Raw genomic sequence first — 27560 nt, forward strand, 5'->3', positions numbered from 1 at the left:
AGCCTAGAAAAGAGAAGGTTGAGGGGGGACATAATAAATGTGTACAAATATGTTAGGGGACAGTATAGAGATCTTGCCCGGGATTTGTTCAAAAGGAGGGATATTACGGTAACAAGAGGGCATTCACTAAGACTGGAAGAGAAAAGGTTTCAGCACCAGCATAGGAAGGGGTTCTTTACGGTAAGAGCAGTGAGAATATGGAATTCACTGAGTGAGGAGACGGTAATGTCGGATTCACTACACCAGTTCAAGCGGGGACTGGATGCATTTCTAGATACCAGGCAGATTTCAGCATATACTTAGAAATAAAATAAAATAGTAGGTTGATACAGGGATTTATTCTGACTGCTGGTTTCAGAGTCGGGAGGGAATTTTTCCTCAGGTGAAGATTGGCCAAATCATTTGGGGTTTTTGCCCTCCTCTGGATCAACTTTAGCAATTACAGAACTAACAGGTCGAACTTGATGGACGCAAGTCTTTATTCGGCTTTACAAACTATGTTACTATGTTACCGGGGAGATCATGTAATATCTCACCGTGCCGTCACGCTGTCCGTATTTCGTCCGGAGTCGCGGGCACACGATCCAGACTACTCTCTACGTAGGTATCGGTAAGTGACCAGTGAGAGTATGGCGTAACACCCTGGGTCCCACAGCCTGCAATCCGTGTTTAACGCCCTCCGTACGGTCACTGTCAGCTTCACGATAGCCCAATTATTAATACTCTCTGCTACCACCAGCCGAGTTTGAAATATAATACAGGCCTGGCCGGTCGCCTGCGTTTTGGTAGCGTACATGGCTTCGGGGGAGGGAACGATTACAGAACAAAAGAAACAGAAGTATTAAATTTTATATTTAATCCAAAAGGGAGGCATTGTTTAGGAAAAATATATACAAGGATGTTACAAGGGAGACATTAAAATACATACGCAGTTACATAAAATAAACAGGAGGAAAGAGAAGATAACTTACGCTATACGATCACGGAGACGATTCAATATAGGTGGAGGAGGGGCTCTCCAGATTATGCTGTTATTGAACAGGACCCGTTGCTTATAATTCTTATTCCCCCCTGGCAATGAGTGCTCCTGTCTTCTCCATAGATTCTTTTATACCTAGGGGGAGATCTGCCCACACGCCCCTTGTGGTGACATCATGTGGGCCGGTCTCCAGCCTGTACATTTTTATTAGAAACGCTAACTTCTGCGATAACTCATTGCTCGTTGATCGCAGAAGCTTGCAAACGACGCCATTTTTTCCCTTATGATTTTATCTTTATTTTGATATCACACTTCACATAGCTGCAGTCTGCTATTCTGGTGTTTTTGCGCTACAGCTCCCTGATTTTGGTTACAGCCCTGGAAAACTACCTATACATTCCTGGGCTGATTTGGTCACTACACATATGGGTCCCGTTACTGTCGGACCTATGGAACTCACAAGATTTCATATTTCATATCGGAGCCAGTGCGTCTAGAAATTTACCTTTGAGGCTTGGGAAGCACCTTCAACAGTTACACGCAAATTAGTGCAAGCCTGCATTTTAATTACCTCCTGCATCTTTCAGAGACAAGATGCTCGCTTCCTAATGAAGTTATAACACTCCTTGGCTGGCCGTGTTTGCATAAACTATTTACCAGGCGTGTGTTAATTGGGCTTTTGTGCTGAGCAGAAGGGGAATAAGGGAGGGGGGAGAACATTTATGTCAGGCAGATACGGACGAACATTTTCCTGATATTAATATGTTCCTGACAATATGTATATATATATATATATATAGTACAATGCCAAAGATTTCACTTCTTACATTACATGAGCGATATCTATAGTAAATTCTACAATAGCTCAGAAACCGGCAAATCGTTCCATACAGAATACTGGCCCCCATATAACGCTCCATACAGGATACTGGCCCCCATATAACGCTCCATGCAGGCTGTGCCCCCCACATAATGCCTCATGCGGGTTGTTCCACCCACATAATGCCCCACGCAGGCTGTTCCCCCCTTATAATTCCCCATGCAGGTTGTTCCCCCCCATATAATGCCCCATGCAGGATGACACCCCCCTTATAATGCCCCATGCATTATGTCACCCCCTTATAATACCCCATGCATGATGTCACCCCCCCTCCCTTATAATACCCCATGCAGGATGTCACCCCCCCTCCCTTATAATGCCCCATGCAGGATGTCACATTTTCCCCCATATAATGCCCCATGCAGGATGTCACTTCCCCCCCTTTTAATGCCCCATGCAGGATGTCACCCCCCATATAATGTCCCATGCAGGATGTCACCCCCCTTATAATGCCCCATGCATTATGTCACCCCCCTTATAATACCCCATGCAAGATGTCACCCCCCCCGCTTATAATGCCCCATGCAGGATGTCACCCCCCTTATAATACCCCATGCAGGATGTCACTTCCCCCCCATATTATGCCCCAAGCAGGATGTCACACACACACACACCCTCCCTTATAATGCCCCATGCAGGATGTCACACACACCCCCTCCCTTATAATGCCCCATGCAGGATGTCACACACCCATTCCCTTATAATGCCCCATGTAGGATGTCATTCCCTCCATATAATGCCCCATGCAGGATGTCACTCTCCCCCTCTTTATAATGCCCCATACAGTATGCCACTCCACCCCTTTTGATGGCCCATGCAGTATGTCACTCCCCCCCTTTTTAATGCCCCATGCCTCCATACATTAAAAAAAAAAAATTAAATACTCACCTCACTTCTCACCTGCTGCCGCTGCTCAGGTCCGGGCTTCAGCGTCGCTGGCGTCTTCCCGCTCTGCGCTGTGACGGTTCAGGGGAGGGCGCGGTGTAAAGACGTCAATATCCATGTTAAACTAAAGGTATGGCGAAGTCATACTGATTTAATACAAACCTTTTGTGTAAACATCTGCAGCCCGGTTTTTGTTACTGTAAATCATAATGATAATTTTCGGTTTCCTAGGTGCTTCGGGGTGGGACTTGTGGGCGGGACTGTGGGTAGGGTCTTTGGCTCAGAGGCCTCCGCTGCCTCTGTTGCATTCATTTAAATTGTGGGCAGGCGCTGTCTTAGCTGTAGGTGGCACTCTTGCTGGTGGCGGTCTTCATGAAATTGACGCCAGTGTAGAGGAGTGGAGATGCTGCCCTGACCCTCTAGTTAGCAGCAGGCAGGGTTTGTTATTGGGACTAGTTCAGGATGGGAGGAGTTACATGAGCACATAAAAATATAATTTCCTGTTGATATTCAGATTCGGAAAAGATTGAGAAGTTAACAGAACCATGGTGTAGTTGCTTGCATACCTGCATTGTAATGGGGGTTCGTCTGCGAAGAGGGAAAACCATCATATATCAGAAAGTATGTTCTGACGGAAAGCAAGGATTAAGTGGCAGATGGATTCCAGATCTCAGGCAAGGGATCCTAGCAAAGACAAAGAGGAGAACAGGCTCCTTATCTCAGGCCAGGAAGCCTAAAGCAAAGACTAAGCTAAAGGAAGGATTCCCTACAAGCAGGTCTTAAGCAAACAATTACCTATACTGGAGAAGAAGCTAGAGTGTCAACTTATTGGGACATAAGTTCTCCTATGGAAAGCTGAGGATGCAGTGGCACAGCAAGGAATTTGTGACTTTCATCAAATGGACTTTGAGGCTATGTGCCCACGATGCAGAAGTGCTCAGGATTTTTTCCTGAGCGTTTCTGCATCTCCCTGGCAGAAAAAAACGCATGCGGATTGTACATGCGGATTGTACATGCGTTTTTCCTGCCAGGGACATGCGGGTGTGAAGCGTTCTTCACATGCATTTCAGCATGCGGGTTGTCAAGCGTTTTCCAAGCGATTTTAGCATCACTTGGAAAGTGCTTGACAACTCGGTCACACTATATAAATCCATGCAAACAGCATGGATTTATATAGTGTGACCCGAGAGAGTGGTTAAAAATAAAAAAATAAACCTATACTTACCTTTCGATGGCCCCTGCAGTCTTGCTGCGCTCCTGTGCTGGCTGCCGGCAGATCGCGGTACGCTGTACTGAAAGACCTGCCGTCACATGACTGTGACGTCACCGCAGGTCCTTCAGTCCTGCGCGATCTATCGGCAAGCACAGAGAAGGAGTCCGGGGGCCGTCGGAAGGTGAATATAATCTTTATTTTTTATTTTATTCTTTTTTTACAGCTTTTAATGGTACCTTGGTGTGGAAGAGAGTCTCCTGTCCTCCACACCTGGGTACTATCCGCACATTAGAACGCACCAATTACGCAAGTACAGATGCAGTCTTGCGGAATTGGCGCGTTCTAGTGCAAGTCAATGGCAGCGAAAACGCAGCAATTCCGCAAAATAATTGGTAGTGCTGCGTTTTTTTCCGCAATGATAATCCGCAGTGGAAATTTCCGCAGCATGTGCACAGCACATGCGGATTATCATTGGGGAACATAGCAGACCTTCTACCATGTGTTTTTTAAGCGTTTCTGCAGCGTTTTTGCCGCTGCGGAAACGCTTAAAAAACGCATCGTGGGCACACAGCCTGAGAGTAGTAGTGAGGAGTCAAACCAACGAGCCAGTGAAGTCCTCACAAATCAACTGCGAGTTGAGATTAGCTCTGAGGGGCCGTAGCGACACACCTCGACCCGTGCAGTTCTCATAGGGAAATATGGAGGTTCCCATAATGGTTTGCTGGTCATATGTGACATGTAACAGAAGTGACGTACCACCACATGTAAACATGAAATTCCTGTCTCTGGATTGCGCAGAAGAAGTATTCATAAAGTGTTGTGCCGGCTATCTGATGTATATTCTGCTCATTAAGTATGTTAAGTAAAGAAAATTTTATTTTTGGACTTTGGTCTTCCTCATTCATCTGTACCTCATCTGGTCCTGGCCTGCCAAGTCAAGCAGCAGGATGCGGTCTGCAGAGGCATATCGCCAAGGTAACAGCAACTCACACACACCCAGCCAGGACCCCCATTTTCCTATAGCTTGGTGGGACACGGATGATGCTCACCTCGCCCATGATTACTGCCCCTGCCCTCATTATATCAGCATAAATCAGGTGACAGGTTCATTATAAATCTGTCTACAAATCTGTCTTCAGTGAATGATCAAATTACAACTTTTATCTATAAGTCTCTAGAGAGGGGAGGGAGAGGAGCTAGAGATAGAAAAAAAAGTCAGTGCACCCAAGAAAAAACTACTGAGGATTCTAGTACAGAGGGAAATGTAGGATAAAATTGATTGAGAATATTTTTAGATACAGTCCAATCACTATTGAAATGGCTATAAACAGTTATTCCTCATGTACATGACAACTTAGTCTGAAATGTCACCAGACAGCGCAGTTACACTTTATTCTAGAACTATAAAAATCAGTCTCTCACCCATTCATATCTTCTGAATGTACCCTGAAATGTTGTGTTGCTGCTGTATCTCATTGTTTATCTGGACAGTAACTAAGAAATTTATCTGGAAGCCATAACCATTACTTATTTGGCTGCTGGGTGGCAAAACCCTTGCACATTCTACACTAACTCATTGCTAGTGTAGCTAGCCAGTTTTTTATCATTTATATACAATTGATGTTCTTCTAGGAGTCATTCTGATAGATTGGCTGTGGTCCTGTGGCTAACCACATTTTAGAATGAATAAATATCATCCCTCCTGAGACTCATATAGATGAAAAAGTGTAACTAAAATCAATGGTTTTAACCATTCTGGATGCAACATGTGAAAATTTAAAATGAAAGAAATTAGGTAAACTGATATCCGTACTACTTTCTACATGCACAGGTCTTAAGATTACTTTTCTTGTTCAGGTAATTGCCTAGAATGAGCAAAACTGAGACGACAGCAGCAGACAGCAAAGTTTATGGTCAGACAAAATGCAGGGAATTAATCACAGAAGTGTTCATCACTGATAAAGATGTCAAGTGGCTTGAACAGTCTTTATGTGTTCATACTATACCATAATATACAGTAATGGAGGAGAAAAACATTCCAGCTGCACCGGGAACACTCTGCTTGTCATGGTGGACCCTACGGTTGTTGTGACGTACAATGTCTACTCTGAAGACAGTGATAGCTCTGATAAAGCTGATGTCATTAAGCGTGCTGCATGTGGGATACTGAGAATGTGATGGGATGTCTGGGTTATCGTTTTGGGAGCCTATCAGAACATTTTTAAGCACATTATTGCTTGTGGAGTCTCTATGAAGCCTGTGTTACAGACTTGTAGCCATTCTGTGCTGCCGTACGACACTTCTATTATGTACTTGACTCTTAGTCTAAGTTTGCACAATGAGTATTTGTTGTGTTTTTGATGCTGTAGATTTTCTACATAATTTCTACACCAATTTCTTAAATTAGGTCACTTGCAATTTTTTTTTATTGCGTTTCTTAATGTGTATTTTACATGCGTTTGTACTGCTGTTTTTTTTTTTTGAGAATGAGGTTTTTATTTCTGGTATGTCAAATAAAACTATTACTTCGTTTTAGAACCTTAAAAGGGTTATCCAGGACTTTTTTTTTTTCATGGGGCTTAGAAGTTGTTAACTACCTGCCTGTTTTTTCCCAGCAACGGCTCAGAGCGATCACAGACCGCTTCTGCCGGCAATTTTGCTGCTTTGTAAACAGGTCCGCTGATTAATATGAATATATGTGGTGTCTACGGCACAAAATCAAAGGGTCAAGCAAACAATGGAAATACAGTAAATTATTATACAATGAAAATACAGCAATTCGGCTATACTGGGTATTAACACAATTCTATTCACACACTATTGTTCTGTTGTTACAAGTTAATGACTGTTATCGTCATGGGGTATCTTGAACATAATAACTTGACCAGAAGTGTGCCACAGTACTATTGGGCCCATCACCATTGTCACTCTCTCTCTTTCTTAGGCAATTCACACTGACAGCAAATCAGAGAAACTTCTTCCACCACTCGACGTAATTGAGGCCAATACACGAGCCGTTGCAACCACTGGAAGGTCTTTTCCGTTCCGAAATGTGTGCCCCTCTCATTGACTTCCTTCGCCACACTAGTCTCCATCCCTTTTGGAATCACCACTTGCCACGTAGTCCCGAATTCTCTGGGTAACTGTATCCACCTGTATAACAGGCCACATTCATACAGAGTCGCTCTTATTGTCCCAGTGTCTGTAAGGCACCGATTGAAAAGGCTGCCCTTTCTTCCTTGCTGGGATTCTGGCCTAGGGTCACCCATTTCCGTAGCTTTGACAGCTCTGGGGTAGACTGTTAAAGTTGTACCCATTCATCTCTTGGGCACCCCAGCACTCGATTTGGGTGGTTTCCACCTTCTGATTCTTGAGAGACCACTAGAGCTGTGGCAAAATGTCTGAAATCTGGGATTTCATCCCCCTCCAGCTCTTCGTCCACATCCTGGACTGGTCGCTCATGGGTCACTCTGGATAGAGCGTCTACGTAGATATTTTCAGCCTTCACCTGATAGACTATCTTATACCGGGGCTTGGACATCCCCACCGCTGTTAGAACGCTCCAAGATTCACATTTTTTAAATGGGTAAGTGGGTTGTTATCAGTACGCACATTAACTTCAGACCACGATAGATACTCCACAAACTTCCAAGTCATGGCACATACCAGGGCTAACAATTCCAGTTTGAATGAGCTTTTCAGAACTTCTCTCTGTATCCTGTAGGGATTGACTGACGTAGGCAATCACTGATTCTTGCCTCCCCTGGGCCTGGGCCAGCACAGCTCCCAGACTGTAGAAGCTCTCGTCGGTGTATAACACAAATGGTTGAGAAAAGTCTGCGAAAGTGGTGCCGCAGATTTCATGAAATCCACAATGAATCTTCTATAATACTCTGGCAAACCCAGGAATGCTCCTAACTCTCTCAATGTCTCGGGCACCAGCCGCAGGCTTGTTCTGCTGAAGTTAAGATATCTCACCAGCATACATCCCTGGTGCACTGTCATCAGAGTGCGGACTACTAGCAGCCGAGGCGTCACCTCTCCTGCCCCCTGGGGTTCAACTTGCACTTACACTCCTTCGAAGGACATCTTTGCCCAGACAGGAATAGTGAGCACTGCCTGTCTATGTGGCAAAGTCAAGGCGGTAATAGTGGGTACCACAACTTTTCCCAGGGCCTGGGAGGCGACTGGCGATCTCTGGATTTGACTGGCCTGGATTAGCTGCTGGAATATTCATGTACTAGGATGATGCCGCGTCGCACGCCTTCAATCGCTTCCTTGCCAGTTATATGCAAAGAACTGTCCTACTTCCTTCAGGACATTCATGCCCAATGTCACGATTGGTCCATCCTCGATGGTGCCCTTCACAAGCACAATCCCCTTCTTTCCTATATTCCATCTACGTCTTCAGAGCCTTCAGTCTCCCTTACAGTGGGATCTAGTCCCTGACCACAGTGCGCTTTAATATAATGGCTGCCCCCATTGCTAGCTACCTTGGTGGGGCAATTCCTCCTCCTCAAGTCCAACACTCAATTCCACTCTCGTCAGATTGATGTCTAGGTCTGTATCGCTGCCCTCTCTGGTCGCTGTTCATACCGAGGTGCGGAATTCGATTCTGGGGTAGCTGCAGGGTTTTTTCTTATACTCAATAGCTCTCCCCAGATTTCTATCATTTCTTGCTGTAATTCACAGGCCCAGTCTGGTTCGGGCACCCCCGAGGTGGTTACTTAATGGTTTCGGACCATACCCGCCATGGTCGGGGCCTCTTGATCTCAGACTCTGGACTCAGCTATGACGTAGAGAAAGCTCATGTTGGGATTATAGCGCAGACATTTTTCAGGGCCTGCCTTAGGTAGGTGTCTCTTAGGCCCGCAACCAGCTGGTCCCTCAGTACTTCATCAAGGGGGCCTAGTCCCATATATTCACCTTTGGTTTTCTTAGTGATGTGAGCCTTTACTTCTTGCAGACCATTCACATATCGGTCAACTGTCTCTCCCTCTCTCTGAACCAGACCGAAAATGCAAATGCGCAGATTACCTAAATCAGACAGGCGTCATAGGGTGCATTTGTAACATACTCTTTAGATGTGCAACCCAGTCCCAGATCAGTAACCCGTAAACTTTGGTATGTTGCTGAGCATAGCTCTGAGGGGAATGCTGCCCCCTGTGACTTCAGTTACCGACTGATACTCCATTTCTACACTCGAGTGTTGCATCCTGCCGATTACGCCAAATGTAAACAGGTCCATGGATGCAACAATGCAGAGAATGAGGACTCAGTAGTAACTTAACCAACAGATATTTATTTGATTAACACGGATATATGTGGTATTAAGGGGTAAAGCAAACAATGAAAACACAGCAAATTATTATTATACACTCCCCTATGTATACTGTCCACTCCATACTGTGCCCTCACAAAGTCCTCCCATGCTGCCCCCTCTATATACTGTCTCCATACTACCCAGTTTCTATACAGTGCCCTTCACCCTTTTTTCCTCCATACTGTTTCATCACACTATTTCACTCAATTCTGTCCCCTCACATTTTTGTCCCCCAAACTGTCCCATCACACATAGGTTCCCCCCACTGTCCCCCTATACTTCCCCTCTCTATACTGCCTCCTACACTACCCAGTCTCTATACTGTCCCCTCACACGTCTCAGCACCATACTGTCCCCTTACATTATTTCCCCCATATTGTCTTGTAACATATCACCCATACTATCTCCTCACACATTCCCCCCTCCCCATACTGTCTCCTGATACATTTCTCCCACTCCCCATACTTTCTCCTAACACATCCCCACTTTCCCCATAATGTCTCCTCACACATTTTGCCACTCCTCCACATACTGTCTCTTCACAAATTCCTCTCCATAATGTCTCCTCATATACCCCCCCATACTGACCCTCACATATTTCCCCTCCCCATAATGTCTCCTCACACATTTCCCCTCTCCATACTATCTCCTCACATATCCCGCTCCCTTCCCCAAAATATTTCCTCACACATTTCCCTCACCCCATAATGTCTCCTCACAAGACGCCCGCGCCAATAAAACTCCTGTTTTTTTGGTTCCAGTTGAGCGCTATCCTTGCCGTCAATCACTTCCTCTGCGGAGCAGGAGTGATGTCACCAGAATGATCAGCTGACCTGACCTTATCACTCTGCTGATGTCGCCCTGGCCTGAAAGTGCCAGCAGCAAGGGCTTCAACTGTGCTTGCGCATGAAATATGCAAGGACAATTAAGTGCAGGGAGCAAGCGTTTTTCATGTTCTCTTTGTTGGCTGTCGGTTTGAATGCCACTGCCTGGGAGGCACCCGGATCAAGCGACCTAATGGCATTTCCCTCTCAGCGGAAACCGAAGCAAATGCCTCACTTGACACCTATATACGCCACTGCCCCCATAGTCTTCCTACAAGTACTGACTATTAAAATAAAAAATAAACACAATATGCTCACCTAACTCTGTATCCTGGCGAGTCCATTGGCAAACATCGGCAAGGTGCAGGTGGACCAATGCTGAGATGTCATTGCACCAAGGCACACATAGGATATCAGAGTCTCGGCGCAACAATGTTGTCCAGTGCACCAAACTGCCATTCTTTAGGCTACAGGCGTAAAGTGACCTGCGACCAATGGAATAGAGAGCGGTAGTGTTAAGCTGCATGCTGTACACTCCGATACTGTTAAGAGTAGAGTTCACTCCGGGTGGGGCCCTCAAAATGAGGGACACGGGGCAACTGCCTGCCTCTGCCCCTTGGTAGCTGACTGCATTTCCGATGTGCACTGAACAAACATTAATAGAATGTTCTGTATGCATAGGCTTGCATTATTCTTGGCAGCACATATACTGTTTTCAGAGTAGTATGTGCTGCCAAGAGCGATTTTTTTTTATAGTAAGTTTAAAAATAATTTAGCCTGAAGAACGAGCGTTTTGCTCATTCTTTGGATGATTGGCAGACTATTTACACTGACAATTATCAGGAAACAGGCGTTACTAGGATGCTCTCCAATGCACTGATGGTATGTATGGAATGTGTACATTGTCCAAGCTGAAGAACATACTCTGTTCTGTATATTTAGGACAGATGTACCACCATGTTCTTCTCATAGCTTCTTTAACATCGACCTTTCATGATTCCTTCCAATATGATGCACATAAATTACTTGCCCCATTTAGAGTGGTCTCTAGGATTCACTTCAAAATCGATGAGCAGACCCAACCCCCCAAAGTGCTACTTGTGGCTAGTAAAGTGAATGTGAGGTCTCATTGGTGTTGCTGAAAAAACAAGTATATTTTTCTGCCATTTCTAGTGATGACAGCAAAAAAACACTGTCCATGATTTATTTTTAACTGCTTTCTGAGTTTAATTCTTTAGTGGACGCATACAGATAATGGCATCTAATTGGTTATACAGAAGAGAGGGCCTCTGTGGTCACATCCTTTCACCCATGAAGTTGCTAATATGACAATACACTGCAATACAGAGGTATTGCAAAGTATCATATAACCAATCAAATGATCACAGACTCAAGAGCCCTAATGGGACTAAAAACCGCAGACATTAAATCAGTTTTAGAAGATGTTAAAAATGATTGAAGTGTTCCAGCTAGTCACCCAACCGCTGAGGTGAACCACTATCCTACACATAAGTGCTATGCCTGGTGGCAGTACTCCCTGAACTCCAGTTATCAAGCGTTATCAACTCTCCAAACTATTTTTTTGTCCCAAAGGAGACTGAAGTCAGATGAAGTTGGACTCTGTCTCGACTGCCTCACTATTGTGTGAGACTTCTTGCTTTGGAACTGAGAGGTACCACTGTGTAGGGCAAAAATCTGAGTGTGAAGCATGTAAACAAGACAGATTTGTGCTGTTATCTTACTTCATACTGGATGTAATTAAATATGTAGCAATGCAAGATGGATTCCTGTATATCATAGAACATCAGAAGTAGGATAGGAGAATCAGCAGACAAACTCTACAGCCTTCTTCTCGGATTGTTTTGCCTGCTGCTGGCTTTGTATAATGTGCAGTAGAAGACTATTTTTTTATTTTTCCTTGGTAGTAGCATTCCATCCATTTTAACCTAGGTGGTTTTGGTGTAATCCAGAGCATGTGGGGGGATTTGCCTGGCAGCAGAGGTATTGTTGGGCATTTGAGTGGTACTCCCTGTGTGTGTAGTATGTGTGTGTAACCTTCAGGCAACTGGCAGGAGATTAAGAAAACTTTCACTTGCTTTGTGTGTCTTTATTTCTCTTCCCAATAAATCCAAATCATTTACCTTGTTTGAAAAAAAATGGTTAATCAATTCTCCTATTCTCCCAAAGTGACAAAACAGGAGAGTAGATGATTCCACCCAATATGTAGCAGATCTGAGCACATGGCTCCCCTTACCATTAAGATTCTTTATCGAATAAGTTCCCACCGTACCGTTAGTATCTTTCAGAGAACAGAATCTCACAAAAATTTTGCGTTCATTCAGCCACCCTGTCAAATTGTACTTATAGGTGACCATAGGCACTTTATTGCGTATCCCTACTAGAAATTAATGGACTAGACAAAATTTGAGTTCAACTTAATGTGCAGATTTTTCATGGAAATTCAATTTGCAGAGAAGTTATTCTCCACAAATTTAATGTCCCATGTTATATTCTGGGGTCTCTCCAGATTTAAGAAATATAGAAAAAAGTCTTATACTCACCTCACTGCTCACTTCTTCAGCCCCTCTGCTCCTGACCATCATCCGTCCAGATCTTGACCGCATCTTCTGATCGCCACCGCTGATCATGCTGAAATCCCATGTCCTCTCATGCTAGGCCGAGACTTCCAGCTGTAATAAGGGCTGGCAAGGTTCTCTGCACAAGTGTGTGAAAGGTCACAGCGTCATGAGATCACGATGTGTGCCGTGACCTTGCATATGCATGCACTATCCTGGGCCTCTTCAGGGAGACTGGTGGCGATCAGAAGATGCGACAAGGACTGAACGAGTGGCAGTGAGGAGCAGAGGGGCAGGAGAGGTGAGCGTTATGGTGAATATAAGGATTTATTTTTACATTTTGATGGCTCTTTATGATTTAGAAAAATAGTGGCCAGCAGCTACCATTTTGCTGAATATGCACGGATGCGATGTGCAAAAAAAATCCACATTTTGGTGAATGCGGAATTTTTTTAAAATTAAAGTAAAATTTTATTCCATTAGGATTTATTTGTTCATCTCTACGTACACAACTACATTTGAGGCCTAAAATTTTGTATGATGTTTAAAGAATAACTTTCACCATATTTTTCATGCTGAACTAGACACAATGTGATATTGGCTGCAGAGCAGAATACTTTTTTTTTGTGAGATATTAGCAAACAAAGTATTTGCCACCCAATGAGCTAAACAAAATGTGCAAGTGGGTGTCATCAGATAGATGAGATAGATTTCAATAGGGGCGTGTACTACTCCCTGTGTGATGCTGACCAATCTTAAGCAGGCAGCAACGCTCAAAAAGAAAGAAGAACACCCCCCCATAACTTAGAGCAGGTTTCTCAGTTTGTGAGACCTAATGATACAGCTCTGATTTCCTGGTCCTGCATGAGTCAGTGTGTGGGGGAGGGGCAGTGCAACTGAGTTTAACTGTATCACATTATAACCCTTCTATCATCTCTCCTGATTACTGAGTGTGTCAGTTGTCATACTAATGTCTGCTGTGCAGACACGTCGCTTTACATTGAGAGCAGGCTGTCATTACATCTCACATAGGAGCAGCCTGCCTATTTTGCTGTTCTGCACTACTCCTGTGTGATAACTAATGTCATCCTGCTCTTATCTTACTGCAGAACGATTACAAGTTGAGCCCAACAAACATAAGTGTGATACTGACACTTTGAACTCTCATTTCTGAATGGACAGAGTGGGGGTTAGAGCAGTACAGCAGAGCTGACAGTGCGAGGAGAGAAAGGTTTGTAAGATGACAACTAAACTCAGCTGTGCTGCTACGCCCCCCCCCCCCGCCCCCACAGGAACCTTATCTGAAAGGTGTTAGTCATCTCTCCTTACTAATCATGCAGGAGGTTAGACGAAGAGATCAGACTGTATCATTACATCTCACACACTAATCTATGGTGGAGGTTTGTTCTTCTTTCCGTTTAGTGTTACTGCCTGCTTATGATTGGTTAGCATCATTAAGGGGGAAGAAATACGTGCTCCCAATAAAAACTCTGATAACACCCACTTGGACTGAAAAAAAGAAATCATTAGGTGTGAATTACTTTGATTGTTAATATTTCCGCAAAGGAGAGGCGAAATGTAAAAAAAAAAGAACAAAACAAAAAAAGGTTTATTCAACTCTGCAGCCACTATGACATTGTGTGTCCAGTTCAATATGAAAACTTTGGTGGAACGTCCTCTTTAAAACACTTCATACCACAATGAAAGAGTATATCAGCCCTAAGCCATGCACACCAACATATTTTTCCTATTATTTTATATGAACACACTTTAGGCATCATTTATTTATCATTTTATTCATTTTTTATACCTAAAAAAGGTAAAAAAAAATATTGAAACTACACATATAACATTTTAGAAACAAATTTAGGTCATACATGAAAACTAAGGTGTATTCTCAGGATAATTGGCGAGGTTCTGAAAAGTAAGAGATCAAATTTTAGATACATTCAATATATGTGAATTCATATTCCTGAGCTTATAACTTGCATAACAACTTAAGAAAATTGTGATGGAACTGGCAGTTTTGGAGATGTAGAAACATTTTAGGGTCACAGCTTATTTCAATCAGTGATAAAGAAAAGCTAGAAACTACCCTCCCATACTTTAGAAGCAATTCACTGAAAAGAACTTGAAATCCAAAACACATCTCTAAAAAATGTTCCTTTCTTGTGATGTACACACCCATATAGCAGCATTTTTTAAAAGCAAAGAAGTGGTAGGGTAACAAATGTTCACATTCATTTATACATTTTACACATTTCATTTCTAATGTCAACACATTTATAGGTAGTAAGTGATACATAACGAACATAAAAAGGGCAGAACTTATTGGTGCGCAAATGTCATATACAAATATCTGGGATTTAATTTTAGCTAAGAGATTTTTTCTCCGCCTACAGCTCAGGCAGTATATTGTCCAATACTATCATTAAGGCCTCATTCAGATGTCTATCTTTCACGTACGTTCTATCCATGCTTTTCATCAATTGAACATGAATCCACTATAGTCTATAGGTGTGTCCACAAAAAAAACGGAGACATATTGAAGTTTGGTCATAGTTACTGATCAAACACGTCCATTCAAATCAATGGGTCCGTTAAAAAAAAAATGGGCCGCACACAGATGCTATCCATGTGTCAATCGAGCGTTGTTCATTTTTACAATTTAATGGGTAGGAAAAGCTTATAATTTTTTGTTGCTTAGATGGAAAAAAAATAATGACGCACAGATGACAAAAATGAACACATGGACCAAAAATAGATGAAAAACAGTCCTTTTTTACATATGAGAAAAAAGGACATCTGAATGAGACCTAAGACTGACAATTTAACAAGTGCTCCAAAACAAGTAGGCAATCTGCCTGGACTGTATGGCTCCTCCATGAGCTGGTGTGCTTTCCCAATGCTTTGTGGTTACAAGTATTGTACAGGCTCATAAAATTCTGTAGGCTTCATATCCAGGAGGCCTAGACCTACATTTCATAGATAGCAGCATAAAAGAATTATGTCTTCAAAAAAAAAAAAAGCTACTTACTAGAATTTCCAGTTTTAGGGTTCGCTCACACTGCCATATATTATCTCATGCGAGAAAATAGGGCCAAATATGCTAATAACGCTCTGCTCAAACTCTGTCAGAGTGGATCTGAGTGTCATCTTACTGCGATCAGATTCTCTCACGTGAGAGAATCATAGCACAGGTGCAGAGAAGATGGAGAACTTCATCTCCCCATTGTCTCTGTCAGCGAACAATGGACTGCACTCTGATGACATTCAACTTTTATTAACTTTTTTTGTGGAGACGGATAAAAAACACAATAATTCAGCTACTGTTTTTTGTGTTTTGTTTTACGATGTTCACTGTGCAGTCTAAATGACACAATGGGCCAATTTATCAAGACCGGCATTGTTCATCCCAGTCTGGATAAGGGGGTGTGCTGGAGTCAGACGATCCTGATTCATGAAGAGGCATATGCCTCTTCAAGAATATGGAGCGTCTTACAAGTGGCTTGAGCCACTGTGTGCCACGCCAGAAGTCTTGCTCCAGTTAAGAGTCCCGTCCCAACTCTGACCATTTAGCAGAGCTGGGAGAAACTGGCATAAAAATGCCAAAAGTTGCTAAATTTTGGCCAATTTCATCTGGCATGAAAGCTTTGATGAATCAGATCCAATACCTTTTAGGTATATAGCTTTTGGCTGGTTTATTTTGTACAATAAAAACTAGTCTTTGTGTAAAAGAATTTGGCTTTGTCATGCTGTACTTTTCCATCAACACAACTGCGTGAGGTTTTGTTTTGTAGGGCAACTCTAGGTGAAATTTTGAGATACATTGGTATTATGAAGCAGTGGGCAAGATTGACTTCAGTCAATTATCTATATCTTTCTACCTTACCAATGATGAGAAATCATCCAGGAACTTGTATCTTTATCAGATACATAGTAAGGGCTCATTCACATGTCCCTTCTTTTACACATACGATAAAAATTGACCAAGTTTCATCAGTAATTTTGGTTAGAGTTTCACTCGAGTTTTATCAGAGTTTTGTCTGAGTTCAGTCCAAATGTCATCAGTATTTTCCATAGGTAAAAAGAAAAAAAGTCTCTCTATTCTTTTCCTATCTAACAGTCTGTGAAAATGTAACACACTTGGATGCCATTTGAGTGCTGTCTGATTTTTTCACAGACCCATAGACTTACATTGCTAATTTTGATCCAACACTAAAATTAAAACTGGATGCATCTCTGCGATTTTGCATGGACCTCTTTGTCCGCAGAAAATCGCGTACTATTATAGGTACGAGTGCGATCTGTGAAAAACACAGCAAAACAAGAACGTCTGAATGAGCCGTTAGGTAGCGTAGGACTGCTACAATCTTTACTGTTTTTCATTAACATCATAAAACTAAAGCAAAATCACAACATATTTCCTACCAGAAAATCTGAGCAAAATGTGTTTGTTGCAGCATATACTTTATTGTTATTACATGCACTGGAAATGAATGATATGCGTGAGATATTATATCCCAAAACTTTACATCTGTGAGATGTGTATTTCTAAAGCTAGCAAGGCAATTTCCACAATTTCAAAAACAGGCATCAACTTTACCATCAATACACGCACCGCTGCCCCCTTTACTAGCATTATCGAATAAGCACAAGTCTTTGGAAACTTTTAAAACTGTCACAAACGTACATTTGCTGGGGATAAATGATAAAAAGTGATATAAAAGCCTCATTTACTTCAGAGTTTGTCTGGTGCTTCTTATTTACATGTATATTTGCGAGGTTCTGTTGATCTATTAATGGATTTCATTCATTTCCAGTAAGCCACGTTCACACGTTCAGTATTTGGTCAGTATTTTACATCAGTATCTGTAAGCCAAAACCAGGAGTGGGTGATCAATACAGAAGTGGTGACGTGTTTCTATTATACTTTTCCTCTGATTGTTCCACTCCTGATTTTGACTTACAAATACTGATAGTGTGAACGTTGCCTTAGTTTGAAACCATCAAGATCAAAGAAAGTTTGTTCTTTAGTCTGCTGATTGAATAAAGCTATATATCTATTTAAATCCATTACATGACACAATGACCCAAACAACAATACATCACTATAAAGCCAGTTTCAGAAGTCAGTTTTTTATTCTCGGACATGAAAAACGGCCCATGGTTTTTTTTTCCAGTGTTCTGGATCCATTTTTGGTCCGTGTCCCAGTGTTTTGCAATCTTTGCTGCATCTGTTTTTATCATATGAGGTAAAAAATTTAGCTTAGCTTTTCCTATTCATTAAACAATGTGGACGGCACACAGAGGATATCCACGTGTTTTCTGTTTTTTTTCCACAGTCATTGACTTGCATTGATGAGTTTTATCCACAACATAGATCAAAGTAGTATTTTTTTTTGTGAACAATTGGTCCGTAAAAAAGGATATGTGAAAAGGCACTTTGCTTGTAAAGGGGTGCATGAGCTACTGTATGTGCAAAAATATTATATATAGCACACACACCACAAAAACTGATGTGAAAGAGCTATGGATTGGCCACAGGTTTAATCTACAGAGAAAAACCACAGCGTAAATTGACATGCTGCAAATTGGAATTCCACAATGCAGATCAAAATAAGCTGGAGATTTAATACACAGCGTGTGGATGGCAACATCTCATCCACAAAGCTGCTGCTTTAGTATTCTGTGGATTTTCCAATAGAAATTCTTCTGCAAATTTGCATTGTTGCAATATACTCTAAACTATACTTCACAAACCACAACTACAGTTTTAGATGTAGAAAATATAAACTTCATAAAATAGACAAATTATGTTATTGGAATGAATATGAAGACCAAAATGCATATTTTAGATTTACAAATTAATTATAAAAACATCCCTTAAAATCACAATAAAAAAGGTCTTTTGTCAGTCATACCTGAGCTGCCATAGTTCAGCAATTGTACATAGTTCAGCAAAAGAAGGGAAGCCGGATCATTTTTATTTATTTTTAATATGCTTTTAACATACTTAAACAAGTTCCTGATCGGTGGGGGTCCGGACCCTGAGATCCACACAGATTGCTCCAAACACTGTTCTGATGTGCTCACTACTGCAAACTGCAGACTCAATAGCAAGTCTGTGCGCCCGTACTCCACTTTGTGTACAGGCTCAGACTTTTTATCGAGTGTGTACACCGCTCTGTGCATGCAATCCTGCAAGAGCTTAGTGGGGCTGTTTTCAGAAGTGCTCATCAGAGCAGTGTTTTGAGCGATAAGTGGGGATCTGAGAACCCTGACCACTATTGATCGGCAACGTGTTTAAGTATGTAAAAAATAATATAAAAAATAGATAAAAACGATAGGTGCCCTTTACATGGGAAGTCGACTACGGGTTCTAGTTTATTCTTGAAGTGGGATATGACGAATTGTCCGATGATATTCTTCTGAGGTGCTAATAAGATCTGAATATTCATATCCTCTTAAAAAATGTCCTCCGTTTTGTTCTGCAAATCCGATAAGCTGTCTTGCAAATACAGGCTCAACCTAGAAAACAAAAATCACATTGATACTATGCTGTAATTTCTTTTTAGTTTTTTAATACTTCCCAAGTGCTTGGTTGGTCCATTGACTGGTTGTTCACAATACCCTTTTGCGTTAGAAATATGATCAAGGGCACAGCTTTCATTCACTACATGCACACTTCTATTTGCCAAAGACACATTAAATGCAATCATACATATTATTTTTACCCTCCAAACTATTTATATTCACATGTAGCTCTTTCAAAGACAAGTCCAGCAATACCTTTATATGGCCAGTCCGTTCCTCTGTTACTGAAAAATGAGCGTTTAAATTTATATGCACATGAGGTTGTTGATCTGAAGCCTTTGCCACTCCAGCTCTATTCCCCTCACAGTTCTGACTCTAGCTGCTTGATTGACAGCCTCTATTTTGTGTGACTTTAGGCAAACGAGCCATCAGTCAAGAAGAATGCGGTGGTGCTTGCAAGGGAATAGAGCTGGAGTGACAGAGTCTTCAGATCTGCAATAGTCTCATTTACATATCAATTCAAAAGCTGATTTCTGAGTAACAGAGGATTGGACTGGTGATGTAAAGATATTACTGTACTAGTCTATGAAAGACCTACATGCACATATAAATAGTGTGGGGCATGAAATCCTGCTGACAGATTCTTTTAAGTCCTTTGAATACAACATAATACAGTTCCCTTCAGGACTGTGTTATGGACTCTAAGGCACTGCCACAGGCAATTCTCCATAAGAAAAAACAAATCTCTGTGTACTTGTTAGGTAGAGACTAAGGGCCTGAGGGTCAGAAACGCGTAACCTGTGTTTCTTTCCTATGTGATTTTATGTGCACACTGCTTGGTGTTTTTTACTCTTGTACGAAGAATTCAACAATAAATCTATGGATTTTATTGCAAGCCCTTCTGCTGGTCGATTTTTTTGGACTTACTATCTGTGTACTTGTTACTTATAGAATGCATAAAATTGATGCATTATTAACCATAAGCGGCTAAGTCAAATATATATATATATATATATATATATATATATATATATATATAGCCCCCACATAGTTTCCTATATACAGTATGAGCCCTCACATAGCCTCCATAGAAACAGTGTGAGCCCTCACATAGTCTCCCTAGATACAGTATTAACCCTCACATAGACCTCTACATATAGTAGAAGTCTCCACATAGCTCCCCATATACAGAATGAACCCCCACATAGCTCTCTATATACAGGATGAGCCCCCAAACAGCCCCACTATATACAGCATGAGGTCTCACATAGCCTCTATATACAGTATAAGGCCACAGCCCCATTATCAGTATTTGGTCAGTATTCGGTCAGTATTTCTTCTTAGGAGTGGGAGACAAAACCAGGAGTGGGTGATAAATGCAGAATTTGTGCACTTGTTTCTATTATACCTTTTCTCTGATTGTTCCTCACCTGGTTTTGGATCCCACTCCTGAGAAAAAATACTGACCGAATACTGACGAAATACTGATAGTGGGGCTGTGCCCTAAGCCTCCATATAGCTCTCTATATGCAGTGGGAGCCCCTACATATCTCCTTATATATAGTTTGAGCCCTTAAATAGCCTCCTATATATAGTATGAGCCTCCACATAGCCTCTTATATACAATATGAGCCCCACATAGCATTGTATGTACAGTATGAGCCCCACATAGCCTCCTATATAATGGTACACATCCCATACACATTTAAAAAAACTAAAAATAAATAACACACACTCCCCTCACTCCCATTACCCTGGCGCTCTGCTATAGTCCCCAGAGTTCACTTCTTTTTGTGGCCAGTGCGTACATGCTGGCGCAATGACGTCATTGTGCCCGACACATCACAGAAGAGGTGACGGGAGCTCCCCTGGAGCTGCTCTGCCATTCTGTATTGCAGACAGTGGAGCTCCAGGAAAGCTCCCTGTCCAAAGATGTGGCCACTATAATGGGGCAATCTGGCTATGCCCCCCCCCCCGTAGTCTTGTGCCCCAGGTGGTAGCCCAGATTGCCCTCATTATAATCTGCCTATGCTTTTAGGTAATGTGGATGTGCCTTTCACCGTAAGCTATGTTCTCACGATAAGTTTTTGTGACTTTTTGATGTTGCAGATTTTCTGTACCATTTCTGCACCCATTACGTAAAATAGGTTACTTGCATTTTTTCAAAAATATATAGAGTCAAAAAAACTCACCAAAAACTCATCGTGGGAAAGTAGCCTTACTAAATCTATATTGAGTTTGGTAGTCTACAACGGGCCTGGCACCTACTGCATCTGAATGACTTAAACAGAGACGTGGTAAGTAGTGATGAGCGAGTATGTTCGGTTAACCCTTTCGGCGAGTATGCTTGGGTGAGTACCGAGTATCTTCAGCGTGCTCGGTGATATGTTTGAATCACTCCCGTGTGCATGATTTGCGACTGTTTGACAGCTTTAATACATGTGAGGAATGCTTAAGAAACAAGCATTCTTCACATGTATTAAAGCTGTCAAACAGTCGCAAATCATGCACACGGGTGTGATTCAAACATATCGAGCATGCTGAAGATACTCGGTACTCACCCGAGCATACTCGCCGAAAGGGTTAACCGAACATACTCGCTCATCGCTAGTGGTAAGCCCTATATTGACTTTGTATGTGTCAAATTGAACAACCTCAGCCTATCCATTGCTATTATTTCTTTAAATTTTTTTAATGCGCTTTCCAGGTAGTGGAGATATACAATTAACAGAACTCTGTGAAACACCTAAAATTAATAACTAATAAATATATCTAGTTACATCATATCAAATATGCATATATAAAGAAAATAAATATAGTTGTGATAGAAAAAGAACATTTACATGAGCAGTAATCAGTTTCCTTCCTCTCTGAGGGTCCGGAAATTCTTCCCCAAAGCACAAAATAATCTGAAATCTTGGTACTGGACGTCCATGGTGAGCAAATGCCTGTAATTCTGATAATCGCACATATTAGTCAACAGAATGCTCAGAAACTGCAATGTCTCATATACTCTACTGATATAAGATGTACAGATTTTAATTAAAAATATCTTTAACTTTTATATGTCACTCCAGTCCAAAAAAGACTTCACCAAAAATGTAATACCTCAACCACATTGTTTTCCAATGCCTACCTTTGTCTCTAATAAATGCTTCCCCACTAACATGCAAAACCTCCCTACATGAACCTTTCAAAGTCTCTCTGCTCACACTGTTCACACTTAAACATATGCAAAAATAGTTTCCCGAAACATACAACACCCAACAGAGGCCAAAAAGACCCTCTATTGGGCTTTATTGGGTAAATGGAGTCCTTTGGATACTTTTGGTGTATACCCTGGGATTTATTCCTGGTGTATACACTGATGAGAGGGGCTTGACGCTGTACGCACAGTGCCTTATTATACATTTTAAAGGGCATGTGTAGCTTCAAAACATTTTGTTTTTCATTTTGCCAGTACAACTAATAAAATGAAGCAACTATCTGTACCCTTCTTGCTGTTCTACCAAATGTATAATGTATGGTGGAGTATGCAGAAGATAAGCTGAAAAATAATCAGGCTTATGTTCATCTATGATTCCTGTTTGTTCTTTTCACAATATTGACTTTTGATATTAAACTACACGATTAGTGATACAAACAAATGTACCTGTTAAAAACTGCTGCGTATCAAATAACTTGCAAGGCACGTCTCGGTCCAGCTTATTGGGGCGATCACTGTACATAGACAAAGGTCCCTCCCAGTAAATCCTGCTCTGGCACAGTCTCTTGGCATATATTCCATCATGGGCAATCCAGAGGACGACTCCCCGTTCCAAGTGGCTCAGCAGCTTCTCAATGTTTTTCCGCAGACTATTATCCTCAGGGTAAGGAAACAAGATCTGATCCATACGACTTATTTCCAAGCATTGTCCATGTGAAATCCTGCATCCTTCTGGACTGGATGTTGTTCTCTCACCCACCAGGGTTTCTCGATAATATAAACTGATATGAAGCCGGCAGTCTTTAAAGTCAATGAAAGTCAATTAGAATAATGGAACTTTTTCATCTCACCTATAATTAGAGGTCAGTTGCATCAGAACTGGGTTATCATATAATCTAGGTATGAGTAATGGAAATGGATGAAGATGTCAGTGTCATGTGCAATCTGCGGAGAAGCTGGCTAGCATGACTGAGTCCCGACCATGTGCCACCTTTACAGCCCACACACAATTATTTTACTTCTCCCCTTATGATGTATTTAGAGGTCTAATATGAATAAGGGAAGTCAGACACAAACCTTCCAGGCAACATAAATAAGTGAGGACAATGTGTAATTTCACAAAAAAGCATGAAAAAATATAGAATAAAATGTTGCTAAATACAACAGCACATATAAGAACATTAGGCTATTATCTTATGTCACTGCCTATTATTGCACATTACCACCTAGATTTGCAGCTTACCTGATAAAGCAATGGCTTCTCCAGCTCGTAAGCTTGGTTCTATGGGTAGTCCAGCAGTTTGTGACTCTGATGGTGGACAGGCATAGAAAGAGCCAGTAACCTGATAACCTATTAAATGAGATAAATATATTTCTCAGTTTATGGTATCCCTTTATATGATCATAATCAACTCTACATTTACAAGCTCGGGGGAGAAAAAAAAGTCAACGGTAATGCATGAATATAGTACTCTGCCTAAAAGGGCACAACTTTCTCACACTGGTTTCTGTAGCACTGATGTATTGTGGTTTACCCAGAAAATTACATGTACAATTCACCACCTCTATCTCCTAGGGTGTACCTAGAGTGTATGAATCATAGAATATCTGGCCTTTCAGAAAAAAAGGTGCAATTACCTTACCTACTAGAGAGATTATGTAACATACCTGGCGGCGCCCTTGCATGGTGGTCCATCTCCCACTGTGCGGGAGCGCGCACTTGGTCTCCGGTCCGGAATGTCTCTCTGGCTTCCCTCCGTGCTGTCTGTTTGTGTCTGTTTCTGCTGCTTGGGGGCGGTGCCCGATCACTTCCTGCTTTTTGTACCTGCTGTGGGTCGCGCCCCTTGTGTGTCCTCGGCCTGTTGCTGTCTGTCACCTGGTATATAACCCAGCTGCTCCAATCAATCCCTGCCTGAGCATTGTGTTTCATTCAGTGTGTGCTTGCACTCTGAAGGTGCCAGGTCCCGTTCTGTGTTTCTCTTGTCTGCCTATCCTGGAGGCTGTATTTCCAGGCCTGTCTGAACACGCTCCTAGCCTGTTCCTCCCGCCTTCTAGGGGCCGATTACCTAGACCCGCTCCTGTATCTTGTCTGTCCTGTCTGAACACGCTCCTAGCCTGTTCCTCCCGCCTTCTAGGGGCCGATTACCTAGACCCGCTCCTGTATCTTGTCTGTCCTGTCTGAACACGCTCCTAGCCTGTTCCTCCCGCCTTCTAGGGGCCGATTACCTAGACCCGCTCCTGTATCTTGTCTGTCCTGTCTGAACACGCTCCTTGCCTGTTCGTCCCGCCTCTCTGGGGGCCGTATTCCCAGACCCGCTCCTGTATCCCGCTGCAGTGTCGGTCTCTTCCGTACACTCAGTTCCAGTCTCGTTCTGCTCTCTCCCTTTACCTCACTGCTCCGGCAATCTCGCTCAGCTCCCTCTTTCTCACTGCTCCGGCAGTCTCGTTCTGCTCTCTCCTTCTTTCTCACTGCTCCGGCAGTCTCGTTCTGCTCTCTCCTTCTTTCTCACTGCTCCGGCAGTCTCGTTCTGCTCTCTCCTTCTTTCTCACTGCTCCAGCAGTCTCGCTCTGCTCCTTCTTTCTCACTGCTCCGGCAGCCTCGTTCTGCTCTCTGCCCTCTTGCTCACCGCTCCAGGCGGTCTCGTCCTGCTCTGCTCTTGCTCACCGCTCCTAGCGGTCTCGTCCTGCTCTGCTCTTGCTCACCGCTCCAGGCGGTCTCGTCCTGTTCTGCTCTTGCTCACCGCTCCAGGCGGTCTCGTCCTGTTCTGCTCTTGCTCACCGCTCCAGGCGGTCTCGTCCTGCTCTGCTCTTGCTCACCACTCCAGGCGGCCTCGTCCTGCTCTGCCCTTGCTCACCGCTCCAGGCGGCCTCATCCTGCTCTGCCCTTGCTCACCGCTCCAGGCGGCCTCGTCCTGCTCTGCCCTTGCTCACCGCTCCAGGCGGTCTCGTCCTGCCCTGCTCTCGCTCACCTCTCTGGACGGCCTCACTCTGCTGTGTTTGTCCGCCACATCTGTGGTTCTGTTCCTGAGTCCCAGTGTGTACTGGGTCCTATCCCGCCTGTGTTCCTACCTGTTAGTGCCTTCCTGTCTGCACTCTAGCCGTGTTTGCCTGTACCCCCCTGCCTGCATACCCACCTGCCTGCGTACCAGTCGTGCCTGCCTATTCCCACCAGTCTGTGTGCCAGCCTAACCAGTCTGTTCCTGTATTCCCCTGTGTGGGTCAACAGCCGTGTCCGGGGTCTGTCCTGGAGTAGCACCTGGTCCCTCTGCTCGGTTCCTCCTTGGTGCACTGGCGTCGTATGCCGTCGTGCGACCCTGGTCGGATCGGGTGAATACCTAGTTACGCCCCTCCAGGCATTCACTCTCCGGCACGGTCCAGTGGAATCACACGCACACGCCGCTCAGCCCGGGCGTGTGCATTACAGCATACTCAGGCCATGGTTCCCGTTGAGCCCCACGGCCTTCGCTCTCTGAGACGTTTTCCAGCGAATACATGCATTAAAAATAAATAAATACAATTTTTTTTTTCTCTAGCTGAGTTCCTGGCTAATTACGCACCCGTCCAGATGGATCTATCTGCTCTCGTTCCTGCGGATCCGCCACGTTACTATGGGGATCCAAGACAAAGTCATGCATTTGTGGAGCAATGCATGCTACACTTCAAGTTCTACCCTCTATGTTTTCCCACCGATCGGGTTAAGGTGGCATTCATTATGTCTAACCTAGCGGGTGATGCCTTGGAATGGATCAACCCTCTATGGGAAACACAGGATCCTATCGTCCTGGACATAATGGCCTTCCTGGTGGCCTTTCTAATGGTCTTCGATGATCCTAACCCGGAGGCTCCTGCTGAAGCTTCACTTCCCAATATCCCGGAGCAGCCCCGATGGGTAATGTGTGTGGGTAGCGCAATAGTCCTCCAGCCCAATGAGACTACTGCCCACCCAGAATCCTCACAGGGTGACTACGCTCTCGGGAATACTTCTCCCAACCTCAAGAGGCAGTCCAGACGTGCTAGACGTAGAGGCAAGCCGTCACGCCAGGGTCTGTCCTCCCTGAGACCTCCTGACCCCAACCTTGAAGTCCCTACTGAAGCTTCATCTCCCTGTATCCCGGAGAAGCCCCAACGGGTAATGTGCGTGGGTAGTGCACCAGTTCTCCTGCCCGAAGAGACTACTGCCCATCCAGACTCCACACAGGAGAACTTCCTGCACCCGGCATCAGATGCTTCACCCACTTTAACCGGTGTGCATGTCCAAGGATGCTCCGAAGCTGTGATTACCTCAGAGTCTGTGCACCTCTACTACCTGGCGGAGGACCCCCAGTTGCCTCCTGAATCCTCCGGGATACCACTCGATGACAAATGGAGAGAGACTTCTCTACACCTGGTACTCGATACTTTGTCCGCTCCGTCCTGTGAGCCTGACAATGGGTACCCCAAAGTGGTAGTTACCCCCGAGTCTCTACACCCCTCCGACCAGGTGGAGGACCTCCAGTTGTCTCCAGAACCCTTCGGGGTGCTACCTGGTAGCGAAAGGACAGAGACTCTCCTATATTCTGTACCTGATACCTCGCTCGCTTCGTCCAGTGAGTCCAACCTAGTGTACTCTGAAGCAGAGGTTACCCATGAGTCTCTACACCCCTCCGACCAGGCGGAGGACCTCCAATTGTCTCCAGAACCCTTCGGGGTGCTACCTGGTAGCGAAAGGACAGAGACTCTCCTATACTCTGTACCTGATACCTCGCTCGCTTCGTCCAGTGAGTCCAACCTAGTATACTCTGAAGCAGGGGTTACCCATGAGTCTCTACACCCCTCCGACCAGGCGGAGGACCTCCAGCTGTCTCCGGAACCCTTCGGGGTGCTACCTGGTAGCGAAAGGACAGAGACTCTCCTATACTCTGTACCTGATACCTCGCTCGCTTCGTCCAGTGAGTCCAACCTAGTGTACTCTGAAGCAGATGTTACCCATGAGTCTCTACACCCCTCTGACCAGGCAGAGGACCTCCAGTTGTCTCCAGAACCCTTCGGGGTGCTACCTGGTAGCGAAAGGACAGAGACTCTCCTATACTCTGTACCTGATACCTCGCTCGCTTCGTCCAGTAAGTCTGACCTAGTGTACTCTGAAGCAGATGTTTTCT

General features: G+C 43.6%; 1 protein-coding gene across 1 annotated transcript in view; it reads right to left on the bottom strand.

The window, feature by feature from the left end:
• Positions 1-14655: 14655 nt before the first annotated feature.
• IRF4 (interferon regulatory factor 4) overlaps positions 14656-27560 on the bottom strand; it is a 57685-nt gene continuing 44780 nt past the window's right edge. Inside the window, exons 6-9 of the mRNA XM_073676656.1 lie at positions 23666-23773; positions 22870-23223; positions 22061-22173; positions 14656-19211 (exon numbers count right to left, since the gene is read on the bottom strand). Of these exons, the coding sequence (XP_073532757.1) occupies positions 19068-19211; positions 22061-22173; positions 22870-23223; positions 23666-23773 (719 nt within the window). The 3' untranslated portion in view covers positions 14656-19067. The remainder of the gene's footprint in view (positions 19212-22060; positions 22174-22869; positions 23224-23665; positions 23774-27560) is intronic.

This window comes from Phyllobates terribilis, unplaced genomic scaffold, assembly GCF_046119375.1.
Source record: "Phyllobates terribilis strain yellow unplaced genomic scaffold, ASM4611937v1 Scaffold_4__5_contigs__length_816908805, whole genome shotgun sequence".
Lineage (NCBI taxonomy): Eukaryota > Metazoa > Chordata > Amphibia > Anura > Dendrobatidae > Phyllobates > Phyllobates terribilis.